Consider the following 20,741-nt stretch of genomic DNA (forward strand, 5'->3'; position numbering starts at 1 on the left):
AAATTTATAATGTGTTACATGTGACAATAATTATGTTATTTAAAGTGATTATTTAATTGATACACAATATGTTTTGTAATTCAATTATGAAAAATATTTTAAAATAAAATTTTCTTTTTATAAACTACCTAGTCAATGTAATTTAAAAGTTTTAAATGTACATCATTGTATTTAAATTATTCTAAAAATACCTAAAGTTGATCTAAATAAAATAAAAAGTATTTATGAATATAATATTAATAGAGATAATAATTTATTTCAACCATTTCATATTTTTATTTTTCGCCCCCATTGAAAGAAATTTCTAGATCCACCCTTGAAAATAGGTGAGAAAAAAAAAAGAAATAAAAAAGAGACATATGAGAAAATAAAAAATGAAAAATATATCTTCCAACTAAAAATCTAAAAAGACATTTTTCACTAAAGTGAACCGTTTTTCCATTGACCATAATAAATATTTTTATTTGACTTTATTTTCTTTAAATAACCAAACACAAGAAAATTTTTTTTAAAAAAAAAACTTATGGAAGTCATTTTTCTGATTTTGAAACGGACCCTAAATTAAATAAATATGGAGTATATGGATTCACAATGAAATTTACTATTAATTTAAATTTAAAATATGTAATTAAAAATAATAATTAGTTATTATTGTAATAAAATGATTAAAAATTTTGTTTATTTATTATATACGTGACTTGAGGCGAAAATGAGGTGCAATCATAATGTAATAGGATAAGATATATGATATACCCATACCCTACTTCGTAAAAACATTCCAAATTCTCTACCCCATATTGCATTTATCTCATCCAGCATAGTATGCAATTTTGGTCCTACCAGGCAATTGATTAGTTGTTTGCTCGGCACTCTGCACGTAAATTTTACTGTGGATCAAGTAGAAAAATGACGTCATTCAAAATTTTGAAGGCAAATTTTGTTATGATTCATGCAACAACTTCTCTCATTATTCAATTTCATTTTACCGACAGTGTAGTTTTATTACAGTACCATTAAAGTATCATTCTTATTCAACTACAATTTCATTTGACAATATACATTTAATATGTAAGATATGATATTCAATTTTATTTTACACACAATATACGTAATTTCATTATAGTACCACTAAAGTGTCATTATTTTCCTTAAAAGAGTGTCATTATTATTCAACTATAGCTTCATTTAGCAATATAGAATGTATCATTGTAATTCAGCAATATAAACTCAATATGTGAGATATGTTATTCAATTTCATTTTATATACACTAGTTTCATTATGATATCATTTTTTTTTTAAAAAAATGAGTGCGCCAAAAAACATAATGTTAAATTGGATAACGATTGACACTCGCACACTCCAACAATCAGAATTCAGAAAGCTGCCTGCATATACATTCACCAAATTCTCGTAATTTGTAATTGTAATTGGAGTCAAAAGAACTCAATTCCTATTGGGTATCAGAATCAATGAGTATCAAATACTTGGTAATGGTAATGAATTTTGGTGAAAATATTTTGCATGTTTAATAGTATGGTGGAATGAGAATGATTATTAATAGTTAGGGTAGGGAAATGAAATCCTTATTTTATTAGGAATGAATTTTGTAATTAAAGAGGTAATCAAAACTCATAATAGTGTTCTAAAAATCTGTCAACCAAGCTTGCTAAAAAAAAATCTATCAACCAAACAATAACAATGTCTTTGATACCCATTTCTGATAGTTAAACCTGTCAACCAAACACACCCTTACATAAGATTTTGAATTTAAACCTTTTTTTTTCCATTTAAAATACAATAATAACTTCACTTTAAATCATGGAATTCAAGTTCTGCTGGTTGGAGAATTTTGTACTTTACTACAAGATTTGATACATACTATCAACTATTGGATTCAAATTTTTAAGTAATCATAAAACTCACTATCATTTTATTTTCCTACTTTTGAACGGAATAAAAAAAATGAAAAAGAAAAAAAAATCATTGTTCAAGTGTTCAAGTCAACGAATCATATGTAATTTTAAAAAAGAAACGATGCGGTGACATTTTTATAAATAACTCAAACTTTGGTGCAAGTAATCGTGTTATAAGTGCAAGTAGCTAGTGCACATTTGTAACTAAAAAGTGCAAGTAATTTATTCTTGTTAACATTCGTGCACCTAATTATAATGTTAGGTGCACATAGTATTGATGCTCTGTGTATATTTTACTTGCACATGTAATACAATTTACTTGCATTTAGGTTCACTATATGAAACTGCTATTTACACGTAACACATTTTACTTGCACTTCAATTTTCAATTATTTACAAAAATGCCATCGTATTTTTTTTTAAATCAGTGTTTCTCATCTGTTGGATCTGGACACGTGGACGGATGACTACGTTCTCATTTCTTTTCTGGGCGAGCAGTTCGCACATGAACACACTCCTACACACACACACATTACAAATGAGTTAATACCAACCGGGGTTCTCTGAATATAGTGACATTGCCACGCTTAGTCCTTAACTTTGAAGTTAAACACCCAAGGTCCTTCAACTTTCAAATTTAACCACCTATGTCCCTTCCGTTCCGTTAGTTTAAGGGCAAAGTTAGGATCAATGATAGTTAAAAATTTGAAAGTTGAAGGATCATGAGTAGTTAACTTGAAAGTTGAAGGACCATAGGTGGTTAAATTTGAAAATTAAAAGACCATGAGTAGTTAAATTGAAAGTTTAACACTAAACGTGGTGATGCCACTATACTTAAAGGATCTCAGCTGATATTAACTTCATTACACATATATGTATGAATATATATATATATATATATATATATATATATATATATATATATATATATATTTTATATTTTTTATATTTTTATTTACTTTTATTTTAATTATTTATTTGTTTGTTTTGATTACAATTCTTATTTACTACCAAACAAAGACACCCTTTCTACTCAATCCATTACCATACCGATTCCAATGCTTGAACCAAGCACACCCACAGTTCCCCTACTAGGTATATCCTGCTCACTCCATAAATTATTTATGTTCTGGCACACCACAAGCATATTCGGCCATTCAACATTCTTTCAACCTCTAATATCTTTCACTTTCTTTGGCCTAACAGTACGGTAGAGACAAGAAAAACATCCTGTTTTAACGCCTAAATTGTTCAACATTAACAATAACTTCAAACAGAAGTCTCAACGATCTAGAATAAATTCACATAATCACATTCCACAAAAAATTCAGTTTGCAGTCAAAAAGGGGGAAAACTGGAGTCTGCAATAAAAATAATGTAGGTGGTGAAAAAAAAATACCCATCACTATCGTATACCTGACAAAATGAAAATCATTTTTGACTATCGTCTATTGTTTCCGTCCCCTCCCTCTCTTGGCTGGCTGGGACTCTTGATTGTCTTTTCCACCCACATCTGATATATCCGCTACAAAAGAAAACAGTGCATCATGAGGAGGATGATCAGAAAGCAAAAGAATGCAATTCCATTATTCCATTATTTGGAACTTGTACACAACACCACCACATTGAAAATTTAGAAACATGAGTTTCACAGTTCAGACACTATGTCATTTGCATTGTATACTGTATGCCATGACATTTAATTCAACTGGGACAAAAAAAAATACTAGCAAGGAAAGACTAAAAAGATGTCATACCATCAGCTCCACGAGCCATTAGGGTGAAAAATATATTGTTAAGCTTTTCCATTTTCTTGGCATCTTGAGCTTGGTCAGTTTTGAACTTTATACACTGGGAAGATTGAGGAAATTCATTAAGGAAAAAAAAAACCATCAGAGCAGATCCATCGATATTGACAATTCAGTGATAAACTTCAATTATGCATGGATAAATAAATTGAACTAACCATTTAAGAATTAGAAAAAGTGAAAGTTACATATTCTGATACAGAAGGAGCTGAAATCATCCCCACCTCTCTGCCTCTTATGAAATGAGTGAATATGAATAGGAAAGAAACTCCTACGTGGCTAGTGGGTGACATCTAATGATAATACTATGTTTCTAACTTTCATGTCAAACTCCCACTCGAGATGGTAGTTTATAAGAAGCAGTAAGAAAACTAATCTCACTGTAATGTTTGTATGTGCTAAAACATTTGGCTTAATTAAATAGGCAGACAAATGAGACAATGTACTAGATCAGCATTAATGGCAAACATTGCTTCTCATATCATACTTGTAACATGTTGATAAATGGTTGCATTTTTTGGAATCATTACCTCACAAGAACTCAATCTGGAAAATTGTATATCAGAATTCAGACAGATGATGATAACACAGTAGAAAATAAGCAACTATAAACAAATTCCGCAGAACCCAATAGAAAAGCCAAACAATTTAGGTTTCAAGGGCTCACTAGATTCTGAGGTATCCATCACAGTTAGGTATAGAAAAAGTGAAAAACACCTACAATTTGCAATCGAGCATTCATAAGGATGATAGACGAAGGTGAATGCAGTTACAGGCAACAGCAATATTAACCAGGATAATCAATCAAGAAAAATAATCGAATGTAAATATCACAGACATCCTTTATCAAATTATAACAAAAATAAAAAGATTTTCACGAAACCTCTTTATCGTCGGTGACTTTGAGAACCAATTTACCATCGGAATGCCTGTATTTCATTACATACCGAGTCTGCATCCAAGTGAAGTTCAACCAATTTCTAAGTGCATAAACAATAAAAATTATAAATGAAAACAGTGAAAAATTCAGGAAGAGAAATACCTTTTCAGGATCAGCGCGAAATAGCTGAACAGATTTTTCAACGAAATCATCCCACGATGTGATGTAAACCATTTTGCAGATTCCGATCTGCACGGCACGCTAGAGTATGAGAAATAGGGAATTCCCAGATATCGTCGCCGATGTTACGAAGTGATGGACAAGTGAGATTTCGGATTTCTGTCCCTTTCATTTTCTGGGTTTTATACTTTTATGCGGGTTACGGGCCTAGTGGCCAGGACTCAGGAGGGGAAAAATGTGCGAAACATCGGATTGGATCATTGGAATATGTTTTTTTTTTAAGGCAAACAAATAAAATATATATGCCAAATTGCAAGTATCTTTTTTTATTTTTTGAAAATCAATAATCAAATATATTAAATCAATAGACCGGAAATACACAAAGGCAGGGACGAAACCCACACACCAAGGACAGATGAAGAATCTGTCGCTCGTGCAAGCACATGAGCTACATGATTCGCTGACTTTTTGACATGGCGAACCACAACGTTCCCAATGTCATTAGCAAGAACCCTATAATGCTTAATAATGAGTCCAACATAAGAAAAACGTCCACCTTCTTTGCGATTGCCACGCCATCTGCACCATTAAGCATCTTTGTCGTCCACTGCGTAAAATCCTCACCCTATGTGACCAGCATAGTCAATTGGGAAGAAGACCAAACACACAGAGAAAATGGGCGTGTACACAGGGAATGCATGACTCCTCTTCATCTACTCCACAAAAGCAAGCATTTTGGTGGCACTTGTTGGAAAAGGGGAAAAGACTTATCCCACATTGGTTTAATAACTTACTTTTTCCCACGTTTTATAAGCCAACACTTTCAAAAAGATTTGATGGCAATGGAAAGGAAATACAAGGAAACCATGCACGCACCACCCCATTTGGTTTGTTTTGCGTGCGAGGTGTGGTGTAGCACCCTTTTTTGTCGTCTTCGCAAAATTGTTGCAACGTGCTCTAAGCGGTGCTATATTTAGTCAGCAATCTGTGTTTACCCATCAAAAGACTATTTAGTCAGTAATCTGTGTTTACCCATCAAAAGCGTACCATTCTTTATAACGTGACACAGACTTTTCATTCCCTTTGTTCAGCTTCTTTAAAACCAACATACATTAATACTGCATGTTGTGCGACATTGTCAATATTCCAATAGTTAAAAGCGGTTTCCTCAAACAATTAATGTAGTATGTACTAAAAAAACCCAACGTCAATCTATAAAAATGGAAGCTCTCAATAGCATGAATTGTCCTATGTGGGCAACTAAAATGCTCATCCACTTTGAGAAACTCTAACTCAACTATGTCCTCCTTCAGGATCTTGCACTGTATCAAACTCCTGTTCCAACCACTCCAGCGCAACCCTCATAAACAGACTCCCAGGTAATAGTTTTGGATGCAACTCCTTATCCGAAGGCTCGTGCAACAAAGATGCATGATTTGTCCCTAGGATTCATACTAAATACGAGAAAGACAACAAATATGTTCATGCCACCTTGTTGCAAGTTGCAACACTTGGTCGATGCAGTGTTAAACATCTTTTCTGTGCACAAGTCCGCAACAATTATTTGGAACATACTGCCAACAAAATATGGTGCTAATGGCACAGGGATAAGGAAATATGCAGTCGCTTACTAGTTGAACTTCAAGATGACAGACACCAAGCCAATAGTGAAACAGGTTCATGAATATGAAAACCTTATAACGGATATGCTAGTTGAAGGCACACAGGTAAATGATGCATTCCTATCTGATGCATTAATAGAGAAGTTATTTGAGTCTTGGTCAGAACTTTGAGAATAAGTTTAAGCACGAAACGAGGGAGTACACATTGGAGCACCTAGTGAAATCCATCAACATTGAAGCAGCCTTCCTATAGTCTTGCCATTGACCTCTTTCAAGATGATGTGAATTTTTTTTATTTTTTATTTTTGTTTCATTTTGTAAGCTTATGTGACTTGCAAACCTGCAAAAGACTACATTTTGACTTTTTTTTTTTTTTTTTATTACTTTATTATTATATTTATAATTATAATATAATGTAAAATTGATGAAATATTACATGAATGTAGAAAAAATAGTAAAGAATTTATAAATTTAATGATATGAAAGTGAAATCCACTAACTATAGGGATAATGATTTACATTATAAAAATTATAGGGAGTATTTTTTTTATGGTGAATTTTTTGTGAGCATTAAACACTATCATCTCAAGTCGTTATTAAACTTGGAGCTTAAGTTCATCAATACAAGACCTAAGCCCTGTTTGGTAAATGGTTGTTGGCTGTTTGGGTTAGAAAGTATGATTGGTTGATAACATTGGCTGATTGTAGAACGTTGTTTGATAGCTGTTAGCTGATAGCTGTTTGATATAATTCATTTTTTCAAAAAGCTAATTGAAAAGGCTGTTTTGAGTAGCCTTTTGAATTTTAGTATTTTGGAGTTACAAAAAACTTATTAACCAAACAACTAATAGTGGTTAAATAAGCCAAAATTGGTTGATAGGTTGATTATTTACCAAACAGGGCCTAATCTAGCTGATTGTGGTGAAACAGAGGCCTAGTTATAAGAAGGTGATTGGAAGATACTTTGATAGGTGGAAAAGGCAGAAAACGCTACTGAAGACAGAAGCACGCTGCGAAGATACTGAGGAAAAGGTCATTCTCCTCACTCAGTGCTCAAAAACTCAATTTGTCTTCAGAACAGAAATAATAATTAAAGAACAAAATAAATAGATTGTAAGGTTTTGGTGTTGTGTTATTTCTCAGAACAGTGTGTACAATTGTTTATATGTATGATATTCTAGGTAATTGTCATAATATAATAAAGATGATAAGTACCAAAAAACACATGAACTAATTTTGGAACCTTTGCATTTGAATCTCACTGACTGTAAGCATTAGGAATGTTTTACATCTTTGAGGTACATAGATGGTACAAAGATAATCATCTACGTGAAGAATAGTGTAGCTGTATCTTCAAATTGAATTGAATGTGTGTATATATATATACATAAAAGCAGTTCTGTTGTGACAAAAAATTTCTGAGTACAAAGGAGCACTAATAAAAATTCAGAGGCTCCTCAGAACTCCAGTAGAAAAATGAAGGGTGCTCCAATCTTTCCTTTCCAATGCAGAAGTTAGAGAGAATAAAAAGGAGAGAGATATAGCAACAGATAAAAGAGGATTCCTTACAAGTATATGTACTCAAGTATTCACCATCAAAAATTCAAAAGTTTTAAGTGACCGTAAAATAAGTAATTAATGCGGATTAGGAATACAAGCATTAGAATAGAAATGTGAAGAGAATTAAAAAACTGGAAAACGGAATTGTTCAAACCAACCTCTCCACTCCAGGTCGAGAATGTGGTCAATTGTAAGGATCTCTCTCAATGCCAGTACCTGAATATCAGAACCATTATGTTGCTTAACTAATAAGCTCAATTGACGATGCACACAAGCAACCTGCTTTCTATATTACCGGGAGAAATCATTAAATGTTTATTAAGGACTTAAAACTGGTTAGGTAAGAGAATTAGATATTTGCAAGATGAGTTCCATAAACTTTAGCTAAAAGAAAACAAAACATCTTTGGTGTTGTAACTTAAAAACTTTATTGGCAACTAATGCAAAATTTTCAACCCTAAATGAGTTTTATCAGATCAACTTTACTTTGAAATTTGGATCAAAGAGAAGCCAAGATATATCAAGAAAAATATATATGAGAATTACCCTGAAAAGGATAACATTTTCATCTATTATAAAGAATTGGTGTTTTATTGAATTCCCTTCTATATCGCTTCATTAATCATTATGCTGTGCAACATCTGCAAACCTAGCAAGCACCAAGCAAAAACATTATTTTAAGGGTAGACGGATGCAATACAGCCATCACTTCCTACCATTCTTATTGATAATATCAACCAAAACAATCCTTCATTTTGTCTTCAAGAGTGCACCAAGAATCATAGATAGCTCTCGGTTGCTGCAAAAGATATATTATCAAATGACAATATGACATTATCCATTCATGTAAGAAAGTGACCTACAGACTCAAAACACAAAAATAACAATGCCAAAAACTAAATGTTAGGCCAAATTTAAAGAACATAAATTCCATTTTTTGGGTATCACAAGTAATTTTTACATTACAAATATGCATCTCAATCATCAGAATGCATTTCAGATTTGGATTGCTACTTTTGACAAATAAATTAATAGAACACCAGAGAGGAGAAAAAAGCAGACTGAAATAAATTGATATTTTTTTGGTCTGTAAACTATAAGAACGGTTAGTTTCACTGTTCTTCAAATTGTTGTTGCCATGATTGACAAGAACCTTTTTTAGAAGGCTATGAGCACCTCCATCATTCATCTGACTACTTTGAGGCAATCTTGATGAAGCACACTTTATGATTTCGATTTCTTGTATAAATACTGTGATCATAGTCAAAATTTTTATTGTGGCTAATACAGCAATGTTTTAAATCTTTCAAGTCATTTTTTAATTTCACTAGTGGTTTGCCATAGAAATAGCTTTTCAATAAATACATAGAAATGAAGACCCCTAACTTGAGAACTTTAGTCAAACAATCAACTCTAATGCAATTGAAATAATGTTTCATCTGGATCCTCTGAGCTTTTTTATCCTAATAAAACACACCTATATTTTCATTTTACCAATTCAAGTGTGCCTCAGTTGTTCATCCTTGCTCCTCCATGCAAAATCATTTTTTTTTTCACATGGCCATAATAGGGTAATAAACACTCAATATTATAAATCTAACTTGGCACCAACATCAAACTTCTGTAAATTTACGAACAACGGCTTTGGATATAGTTGTTTGTCCCTTTTGGGACAATGGTGGGATTAGCTTTGGACAAGAGGCTACACGAGCTCAATTTGATTACTGGACTCGTATTGGTAGTCACGGGTGCAGCCGTATTCGCGCACTTTTCACGCCTAGTTGTCCATGGAGTCATGTATTTCATGACTGGACAAGGTGTTAAATTATTCGGAAGGTAAAACTGTTTTAATTATCAAATTAATACTTGTATTTTGGTAATTTTTTTTGTATATACACTAATTTGCAAACAAATGTGCAGGTTATTCTAATACTATTATTGCAAATAGCTGCGAAGGGCAAGAGATATAAGTTAGACCTAGTATTTGACCTTTCTAGTTTATTTAAGGAAGTTTTAAATAATTTGATAAATTTTATTGTTTTTAAATACTTTCCCAAATTTTGGTGGGTAGGATTTTATGGGTTAGTTTGTTTTGCATTTTTATTTTTGTTGGCATCAATAAGGATGGGGATTTGGGGAAATGAATCACGTATATCATTATAACACCAAAGATGTGTAGTAACTATTAAACTGGATATGATTGTACTCCCTGAGTTTATGATTTTAGAGCAACTAGTTTTTTTTGCATCTTCAGTTTCAGAGTTTTTTGGGTAGGTAAAGATAATACCTTTATCATAGTTTTAATAGGGAGTATAGTTGTCTTTTTAGTTAATTGTATTGCTATCCCAATTTTAATTCCTCGTTTTGGGGGACATGAGTGCTATCTTTTTCATGTGCAATCACGTTTTTGTTTCAGGTATTTAATTAGTTTAGCTTAAGTATTATTTTTATTATTTATTAGATTAATTTCATTATCCACATTATTAATTTGTTATATCTATTTCTTTCTTGCATTATAGTGTGTCATGATATTTGTTTCCCGTGTTGCAATGACTACTCAAAATCACTTTCAATCTCCATTCACTATCATTGCTAACATAAGCTTTTTAGTTATTTATGTCATGCATGGTATAGTGAGTGGTCCTCATGGATGGACCTCTCTTGCATATCCTAGAGAGATGGAAAGAGCATGGCGTGCACGGGAACCGGTGTTGAAGCTTTATATCAAGTCTCTCTTACTTCTAAGTAAGGGAAGTTGGATATAAAGACACAACACCCGTTCCCATGCATGTCTGCTCTTTCATCTCTCTAAGATATGCAAAGGGGTCCATACATGAGGATCACTCACTATACCAGCATGGCATAAATAACTAAAAAATCTATGACAGCAATGATATTGAATGGAGATTGAAAGTGATTTTTGAGTTGTCATTGCAACATGGAAAACAAATATCACGACACACTATAATGTAAGGATAAATAGATATAACAAATTAACAATGTAGAAAGTGAAATTAATCTAATAAATAATAATAAAAATAATACTTAAACTAAACTAATTAAATACCTGAGACAAAAACATGACTGCGCATGAGAAAAGATAGCACTTACTCCCCCGAAACGTAAAATTAAAATTGGGGCAGCAATACAATTAACTAAAAAGATAACTATATTCCTTATTAAAACTATGATAAATGTATTATCTTTCCTCTACCCAAAACACTCTAAAAATGATGGTGCAAAAAAAACTAGTTGCTCTAAAACCATAAATTCAGGGAGTACAGTCATATCCAGTTTAATAGCTACTACACTTCTTTAGTGTTGTAATGATATACGTGATTCATTTTCCCAAATCCGCATCCTTATTGATGCCAACAAAAATAAAAATGCAAAACAAACTATCCCATAAAACCCTACCCACCAAAATTTGAAAAAGTATTCAAAAACAATAAAATTTATCAAATTACTTAAAACTCCCCAAATAAACTAGAAAGATTAAACATTAGGTCTAACCTATCTCTCGCCCTTGGGAACTATTTGCTATAATATTGGAATAACATCCCCATGTTATGTGCAAATTATTATATATACAAAAAAATTTACCAAAATACAAGTATTACATTGAAAATTAAAATAGTTTTACCTCCCTAATAATTTAATACCTAGTCCACTCATATGATATACATGACTCCATGGACAACTAGGCGCTGAAAGTGCGTGCACATAGCAACCCATGACTACCAATACCAGCCCAATAATCAAATTGAACCGGCGTAGCCTATTGCCCAAAGCTAATCCTATATTGTGCCAAAAAGGACAAACAAATATATACAAAGCACCAAGTTGTTCGTAAATTTACAAAAATTTGATGTGCCAAGTTAGACTTATAATATGTTGTTGAGGACCTGGGCACCTATGAATGCATGTACCGCCTTGAGGGACGAACCGGAGGTACCGATGGTCTTGCTCTCCCTATGGTTGCGAATGCAAAAAAGAAAACAAGGAAATAGAGAATTGGGTTGAAGAGTTTTGGAGTTCTTTCTCTCCCAAATATCATTAGACCATCTTAAGTACAAAAAAGGTGATGATCTATTCCCGGATCTTCCTAAACAATAAATACTCAGGGCTCAACGTTAACTTAACTTACTTCCCTGAAAATTAGGACTTTTTAAAACAACTTAATAACAAAACAGCCTTCTACGGTGATAGGTTCGCCCCATGAATGCATCATCGCACCTCTCCAAGTTAACTATCTTGTCCTCAAGCAGGAAGTCTAGAAACAGAGGCTGAAAACAGTCCAAAGGCTCCCAAGAAGCATCTTTAAGAGTTGTGCCACATCAATGTCCCTGAATTTCTTTAACACCTCGATTCAGGCGAGATTTGGACACTAGGTGAGGCTGTAGCAAAACCCGACCATCACGCAGCGGAGGGAGCTCGGGAGCAACTGCAAGGAGGATCTCCTTGAAAGGGTTTCAACAAGGACACATGGAACACGTCGTGGATCTTATTGGACGAGGGGAGGGCGAGCTGGTAAGCGACATCCCCGACACGTTTAATGATGTGGAAAGGGCCAAAAAACTTCGGTGAGAGCTTGTGGAACACTTGTCGATTGACCGAGAGCTGGCGGTAGGGTTGTAATCGAAGCCAAACCCATTGGCCAACCTCATATTCAACATCGCGGTGAGAGCGGTTGTAAAACTTTGCCATACGCACCTGAGCAATTTTAAGGTGGTCTAGAACTAAGGCGAGAAACACATCGCAGTCCTAAAGGGCAATATTGACTACTTCAAGCTTAGACATCCTTGGGTCGTAGGACAAGAGGCGCGTGGGATCGCGGCGGTAAAGTTTGCAAGGCTGAGTGAAAGGATGTCACTGGGCGACATACCGGGCTTGAGGGACGAGCCGGAGGTAAAGGTGGTCTTGCTCTTCCTATGGTTGCGAATGCATAAAAGAAAACAAGGAAATAGAGAGCTGGGTTGAAGAGTTTTGGCGTTCTTCCTCTCCCAAATGTCATTAGACAATCTTAAGTACAAAAAGGTGATGATCTATTCCTAGATCTTCCTAACCAAAAAATTTTCAAAGGCTTAAAGTTAACTTAACGTATCCTTCACTAAACTTAAGGCATTTTAAAACAACTTAATAACAAGAAAGAAAATAAACTTCAAATTAAAGAGACTATAAATTACTTAGCTGCTCAGTGAGGCCTTCTAGGATGATAGGTTCGCCCCACGAATGCATCATATGCCGACCTTGAGAGGCTAAGCACAAAGGCGGAACACATTCAATAACTGTAATAATAAAGAGTTAATAATGGATTTATTAAATTACACTGTTTAATTACCTCCTCAAAACTGTCAGCCAGAGCAGTGTATGCCAAGGAGTTTTTCCAGTTGCATCAATTCTGATAGTTGTAGGTTCTATATTGCTCCCGAAGCTGTAAGTTCTAATCTTTCTTGTTTTTCATCTTCAAGGTTACAACTTTGTATATCTCTTTTAATTGCGAATGTTCCTTTCAATTCTGTAACATATGTAGAAAAATTAAGGATCAATAGCTCTAGAAGATTTTACTTTTCTAATTAAACTAATACTGTCTACTTAATAAAGTAATAGTAAATGAACTAAAAACTTAACACACAATACAACAGACTGATAGTTATGGACATTAAAAACTAAACAAATTTAAAAAAAAAAAAAAAAAAAAAAGTGTCTTGAATAGGGGAAAAGAAGAATTGTAAGAGGATTAAACAGTTGTCAGTACTAACCAGATCTACGGATGTCAACGCCGGCTCTCTCCTTTCTTTCCGGCGGTCGCCGCGCCGCGTCCGGTAACGCAGCCACGCCTTCGCCTCCCACCGCCGCTTCAGCTTTCTTCTTCCGTCTCTCTTTCTTTTAATAAAATAATATATTTAGCTTCTTGGGTTTTATGTTAGTAATTTGGAATCTGCTATTATTGAGCCACCAACCTATTTTGGTTTTATCCACTCTACTTTTCATCTTTCTATGCTTTTGTCTTTCTAATTAATATTGTGTATTTTATCTCGTTTATTTTGACGAGTTTTCTATCTCGTTTCTTTGACCAGTTTCTATCTCCTGTTTTTTCGATGAGGTTCTAATGGTGTGTGATATGAATAAAATAGTCTTAGTGTGCGTATTATTCTTTCATAACAGTAACGATGACAATATCAAAATGCCTCCGAACCATAATATGCTTTCCATCCTATTCAACAGGTGACCCCCTGATAAATTTCAGGCAGGAATTTTGTCAATGAATGAATTGAATACCTAGGTAGTGTGCAAGACTTTTCAACGAGGCTTGCATATTTAGCCAGATTATTGAAGACTCAAGAGAAGCATTAAATCCCTACAAGAATCTTAACTTTAATTTTGTAAAACAATCTGCGATTCAAATTTCTATAGCTTGACTAAAAAATTTGTATCTTTGTCAGATTGTAATTCTCTTGCGCTTTGTTGTAATAGTTCCATCCACTAATTAATAAATTAATGTTGTTGTTGTTGTTCAAAAAGGGGATAAAGTGACAAATGGTTGGTAACCCATATTTGTAAATTTTTTTATAATTTAATAAAAGTTAAATTGGTCAAATAGTTATGTATCGTAGTCAATTGGTTATGTATCGTAGTCATACAAGCAAGTGTGAATTGTAGTAACAGATTTTCAACACAACTACGCAAACTGGCAATAAATCAAAATGGGTGACATTAGACACGAGCACGATAAGACTAAACACGAACATGACACGTTAAGGTTAACGCGTTCAATTTTTGCGGGTAATACGGGTTGACACGATAGACACGTTTTGTTAACAGGTTTCGAGTCGTGTTGACACGAAACCTGTTTAAACCCACTAAACCTATTAATATATTAAAAAAAAAAGAAACTAAAATGTAAAGTTTAGTTATATAAAAAAGAAATAAAATCTACAATTCAATCCATCAAACAAACTAAAAATAATACAATGTATAGTATTCATAAAATGATAAGATAACATCCAAAAATCATAATTAAAGAAGTTCATAGTACTTGTTGAACATCAATCAATAATTGTCATGTATACTCTTTGTCTCATTTATGACAATGATTCTTTCTTAAATGGCATGGTTCTTAGCGGGTTGTGAGACACGAAACATAACTGGTCAACCCGCTAAGACTAACCACTAACCCTCTTTTTTTAGTGTAGCCCAGGATTCCTACGATATACAGTGACGAATGAATGTATCACTTCAACTCAACCACACTTTCCAGATTATCAATTGGTACTATTCTGTTTTACAATCTTCTATCTATTTCTATAAATAATACCTCATACAGCAATTTGTTACTCCGACTAACAAATGGATATGGATATTCTATGTACAAATAGGAGGGTAGTTGGCACTTAAAGTAAAAATTGATGATGTTTACCTATCTCTGTATTAATAATATAAAAATATTATTATAGAATTCTGCATCACTAACCAGTAACCACATAGACTTAAAAAAAGAATAAAAAAAAAAAAAAAAAAAAAAAAAAAAAAAAAAAGAAGAAGAAGAAGAAATCCATGTGACATAGCATCTTGCAAATAGGTAAAATTGCTGGGTTGAGGACAGTCTTATAGTCCGTAATTTACGAGTAGAAGTAAATCACGTACTTTTAACTAGTAAACGCGGATGACAAATATTGACAAGAAAATTATTATGTAGACTTCTAAGTTTTACTTTCACTCTTAAATTTTTTTAATGTAGACATTTTTTTTTGAAACTCACATAATAAAAAATAATCAAACATTATATGTCGTGAGAATAAAATTTGAAAATACATGAAACTCTAAATGCATTACTGAAACAGTGAGGCTGACAGAGTGACAGCAGCGAACTGATTTCTTCAACGTCAAAGTCAATAATTTATCAATCGGGCAAAAAATGTCAAAAGCAAGATAGACTTTTTGCTCCCACTGTACTCCTCCTAGATTTTTGGGTATGGAGGGTTGGGAATATCATATCCTTAAGATTGAAGATGGTTTCGGAAAGCATATCAGAGCGGCAAAAAGCAGTAGAAGCCCAATCCTGTGTTGATGAGCAAGACCAAACAGAGAATGAAAATGATGATGGGAAAGGGTCATGGAAGCACGCTGCTTTTCACGTGGCCACCACCATAGCTACCCCTGCTGCTTATGCTCCGCTTCCCTTTGCCGTTGCTTCTCTCGGCTGGCCTTTAGGTAATTCATTCATTCATTCATATACTCTGCAGCCTTCTCTAATATATATGCAAGTCAATTTTCTATGTGATTAAAAAAGGAATTTGAGAGAGAAAGAGGAATTTGATATTAATTCAAGACCAAAAAAGTCTTAAATTACTTTTTTTTAGTATGTAATACTGACTCTGTTACAACGTAGTATCTGTTAATATATATATATATATATATATATATATATATAACATATTGAAGCACAAAGAATCAGTGCGTCTACTGGGATTTGAACCTGTGACCATACGTATATAGTCTGTTGGTTGAATTAGTATTGTTGGGCGGAGGCCGATAAAGGCCCAAGTTTAACCATGGGTGATTAGGGAATTGTCCGGTGGAGGGCTTTAAAAGGCCAAGTTTAACAATGGGTGGTTAGGGAATTGTTGTGTGGAGGGCTTGGATGGCAAAGTCACTTGCCTCTCGAAAATGTGACAGGATGTAAAGTTGTATTTTTGCTACGACGAGATATAGTTTTTGATGTAGTGGTAAGCGATTGATCTAACAAATGGTATGAGAGCCAGGTCATGGTTGCGCCTTTGCTACAAGCTATAGCTTTTGGCGTAGTAGTGGTAAGTGTTTGATCTTAAAAAGTATGATTGTTGATTTCGTATTTAAGTTAGATTTTCTAGTAGACAATTTATAGATATGAATATAATTCTAGTCATGGTTTATGCTGATGGCTCGAACTAGTAGTTGCTCTCACTGGAATGTTAATTTGATGCTCAAAATATAACAGACTCTGTAAACTTAGTGCCATTAAGCCCCATACACCCTAGTGGAACTTTTGAACTATATATGTTAATCTTGGTCTGAATCATTGTTTGGGTTTAATCTTTAGTGTCACTTATTATTACTACTACTCTGGGGTATGGTTTTGATGTTATTGCAATGGATTTAATTCAGGAGTAGCTAGTTTAGTAAGCGGGACGCTGACGACTTGGTATTCCAGCCTACTAGTTGCGTCGCTGTGGAAATGGGATGGGAAGAAGCACACCACATATCGGGACCTTGCTCGAAGTATTTATGGTTGGTATTTTCTCAATATTGTTCGGTTTTCATGAATTAGGCCATCGTTATATGGAAATGGTACTTTATTCCATCAACTCCACTATGAATCTATGACTACTGGTGTATTGTATGGATTCTAACTATAAGCTCTCCCTTTTAAATCAACCGGAGGGTTATCTTTACATTGTGTGATTTTGTTAATATTCAGCTGGTCAAACCAACTAACACAATCAACAATCAGCTAAACCAATCAGCTATTAGCTAATTGCCAAACACCTCTCTAATTACAGTCTTATTTGAAACACTTATTAATTCTCTGGTCATCTTTGTCTTCCACTTTAGTGTGCAAGCATAAGTGCAAAACACTTCTTTACAGATTTAAGTGAGTGCTTCATTGGGATAGTTAGCGTTTAGCTGTTCTGTGCATTTGTACATAGATGAAAGTTACTGATGTTTGATGTATCTTGCCCATAATCTGTCTTTTCTGAACTTGAAGGATCATGGGGTTTCTGGTCTGTTGCATTTTTTCAGCAGGTGGCTTCCCTTGGCAATAATATTACCATTCAGATTGCTGCTGGAAGCAGCCTTAAGGTAACTTTGCATATTTGTCTTTTGTTAGGATCAAACGTTTACAACTACACAGCCGCCGCCAAATTTTCAAGAGGCAGGGTGCTGAACTTGGTCCTTCAGGCCCTTCACCGACCTCTGCACAACAACTCTCCACAAGCCTTAACTACACACCCTATGATACTACTTGTTAGATCAAGCATTTACCACTACGCCAAAAGCTATAGCTCATAGCAAATGCGCAATTTTATTTTCTTATACTGCCGCTACATTTTCAAGAGGCAGTGTGCTTGATATGGCCCTTCAGACCTCCGCCCAACAATTCCCTGGTCATCAATTCCTGGACTTGGCCCTTTACAGGCCTCCGCATAACATCTTTATTCATGATATCCATCTTTTCTTCTGTTCCCTAATTTTAAGTGATTTTACTTCATGTTATCTCAATAATTTGTCATTAGTAGATGTGCTACGACTAAATTCTAATCTTTACTTTCATGCTCTTTGCAGGCAATATATAAGTACTATCACCCTGATGGAAGCCTAACTTTGCAGCATTTCATCATTATTTTTGGAGCTTTTGAACTTTTTTTGTCTCAGCTTCCAGACATTCATTCACTGAGATGGGTAAATGCTCTGTGCACTCTCAGCACCATTGGTTTTGCTGGTACAACCATCGGTGTATCAATATATAATGGTAAGTTTCAGCACGTACCCTTAACATCAATCATTTAATTTCAAGCCCGGCCTTATTGGAAAACACCCTGGCTTGAGTTGTTTGTTTTAAAATCTAATCTTTGTAGGAAAGAAGGTTGATAGAAGGTCAATCAGATATCGTGTTGAGGGAAGCTCATCTTCTAAAACATTCAAGGCCTTCAATGCTCTTGGGACAATTGCGTTTTCATTTGGAGATGCAATGCTTCCAGAAATACAGGTAAAAATGTATAATCACTCATTCTTTTTGGGATTCAAGTATAGAAAACTTTCACTGGACCGGTCTCCCTATCGAATTATATTGTTTTTCCAGAGTACAGTGAGGGGACCTTCGAAAAAGAACATGTATAAGGGTGTTTTAGCGGCGTATAGCATCATCGTTTTGTCTTACTGGCAATTGGCCTTCTTTGGGTATTGGGCATTTGGTTCAGAAGTTCAGCCTTATATTGTAGCTTCACTTACTTCTCCAAAGTGGACAACTGTAATGGCCAACATTTTTGCAGTGATTCAAATATCAGGATGCTTTCAGGTATTATATTCCAACTTTTTTACATTTTTTTTGGTGAAGAGGGAAACACACACTCACACAGCCACTACCCGAGAGTGTATGCCCGGGTAAACCCTGTATTGTGACCTTAGCCGGACTACAAGAGGTAAACCAGTCTAAATTGCTCATAGCTCACTGACTTAAACCAAGAGGGTTGGGATTCGGACTCTGACGTTGTGATTACAAGTTTGTGGCCCTGTTTGGTAAATGGCTGTTAGCTGATTGGGTTAGAAGGTATGATTAGTTGATAACATTAGCTGATTGTAGAAAATTGTTTGATAGATTAGTTGTTAGCTGATAGCTGTTTGGTATAATTTCTTTTCTCAAAAAGCTAATTGAAAAAGATGCTTTGAGTGCTTTTTGAATTTTAGTATTTTGGAGTTACAAAAAGGTTATTAACCAAACAACTTGTCAAATAAGCCAAAATTGACTGATAGGCTATCCTTATCCATCTTGGCTGGCTAAATGCTAAGGATATACTTATGATTGTCTGAAACTTATGAAAATTGCAGTGGCCTGTTATGATATATAGTGGAATATCTGATCTGATGTTGTGAATCTTTGTGTGTTAGATATATTGCAGGCCAACATTTGCATATTTTGAGGAGAAAAGCAATGGCGGCTCGAGTGTCCACAAGTGTATAATCCGGCTGGCTTTCACCAGTCTCTACATGGGGCTAATAACACTGGTAGCTGCAGCAATGCCATTCTTTGGGGATTTTGTTTCCATATGCGGAGCTGTTGGGTTTACGCCGTTAGATTTTGTGTTCCCTGTGTTGGCACATCTGAAAGCAGGGAGGTGGAGTCGTCGCCGGAATTCAAAGCTCCGGCTGCCGGTGATCGTCATCAACGCCGCAATCGCCATCTGCTTCTCAGTTGTTGCCGTTCTGGGTTGCATTGGTGCAATCAGGTTTATCATATTGGATACTAAAACTTACTCATTCTTTCATGATATGTAGCCAACTGGGCATTGCTAGCTCTAGCAAATTTTATTAAGCACCACTGAATGAGTTTTATTTTAGTTTGCTGAAGTATCATTTTAATTGCATTTCATGTATCTAATTTCATTTTATACCGGTTTACTATAGTAATATTAAAGTATCATTTTAATTTCAAAACATTTTCATTTGACAATATACATAGAAAAATACTTTGTGTACTCCCATTTTCTATTCTCAACTTCTATTCCCTGTCACTCGTTCTTGAGGTAGACATTTTTCATGGGATTTAAACAATAAAAGTAACATATTCTTATTTGTCCCAACTCACATCATGGAGTAAAAGTGAGGAAATAGAATAAGATATATAGCTCATATATATATATATATATATATCTAAATGAGCTCTGCTATTTATTTATTTTTTATTTACCTACAATAGGTTTATTGTAGCAACAATTTTATAATAGGTTCATTTGACAATATAGATATCTGTATGAATTATGCTCACTCCTTGCTATTTAATTTCATTTTATACAAATAATATGTTCATTTATAGTAATATTAAAAAATATTAATTTCATTTTACTACAGGTTTATTTGACTATATATATTAACTTGAGCTAACCCAATCCTTGAAGGATGGGGTTTACAAGCTGATGTGAAAAATAAAAAAGTTTTTTTTTTTTTTGCTTGCCCGGTGTTTGCAAAAAGGCTGAAAAGTGGTAGTACTTCTTAAATTATTTAAGTGTAATATGAGAT

At 34.1% G+C, this 20,741-nt stretch overlaps 2 protein-coding genes and 1 long non-coding RNA gene across 7 annotated transcripts; 1 reads left to right on the plus strand and 2 right to left on the minus strand.

Annotated features, from left to right (window-relative positions):
• Positions 1-829: 829 nt before the first annotated feature.
• On the minus strand, positions 830-4,979 carry LOC116025857 (signal recognition particle 9 kDa protein-like). 3 transcript variants are annotated; one of them, XM_031267228.1, is made up of 5 exons: positions 4,765-4,979; positions 4,606-4,674; positions 3,672-3,765; positions 3,331-3,439; positions 830-887 (listed from the first exon to the last, which is right to left on the minus strand). In XM_031267228.1, exons 1-4 carry the CDS (start codon positions 4,834-4,836, stop codon positions 3,363-3,365), a joined length of 312 nt encoding a protein of 103 aa, XP_031123088.1. In that variant the 5' UTR covers positions 4,837-4,979; the 3' UTR covers positions 830-887; positions 3,331-3,362. The 3 variants fall into 3 exon arrangements, with proteins under 3 accessions (XP_031123088.1, XP_031123087.1, XP_031123086.1); XM_031267227.1 differs by lacking the exon at positions 830-887 and adding an exon at positions 2,402-2,431; XM_031267226.1 differs by lacking the exon at positions 830-887 and having other exon boundaries at positions 3,143-3,439; positions 4,765-4,974.
• Positions 4,980-7,638: 2,659 nt separating this feature from the next.
• Positions 7,639-13,864, minus strand: LOC116026254. Of its 3 annotated transcripts, none has more exons than XR_004099800.1 (4): positions 13,727-13,864; positions 13,306-13,482; positions 8,681-13,222; positions 7,639-8,180 (listed from the first exon to the last, which is right to left on the minus strand). It is a non-coding gene; the product is annotated as an uncharacterized LOC116026254 (long non-coding RNA). The 3 variants fall into 3 exon arrangements; XR_004099799.1 differs by having other exon boundaries at positions 8,511-13,222; XR_004099798.1 differs by having other exon boundaries at positions 7,639-13,222.
• A 2,062-nt stretch (positions 13,865-15,926) lies between these two features.
• On the plus strand, positions 15,927-20,062 carry LOC116025882 (GABA transporter 1-like). The gene is made up of 7 exons (XM_031267257.1): positions 15,927-16,178; positions 17,112-17,234; positions 17,713-17,807; positions 18,291-18,477; positions 18,584-18,714; positions 18,808-19,023; positions 19,614-20,062. The coding sequence occupies exons 1-7, from the start codon at positions 15,977-15,979 to the stop codon at positions 19,998-20,000; spliced, it is 1,341 nt and encodes a 446-aa protein (XP_031123117.1). The 5' UTR covers positions 15,927-15,976; the 3' UTR covers positions 20,001-20,062.
• The last annotated feature ends 679 nt before the right edge of the window (positions 20,063-20,741 follow it).

Source organism: Ipomoea triloba, chromosome 7, assembly GCF_003576645.1.
Source record: "Ipomoea triloba cultivar NCNSP0323 chromosome 7, ASM357664v1".
In the NCBI taxonomy this organism is placed as follows: domain Eukaryota; kingdom Viridiplantae; phylum Streptophyta; class Magnoliopsida; order Solanales; family Convolvulaceae; genus Ipomoea; species Ipomoea triloba.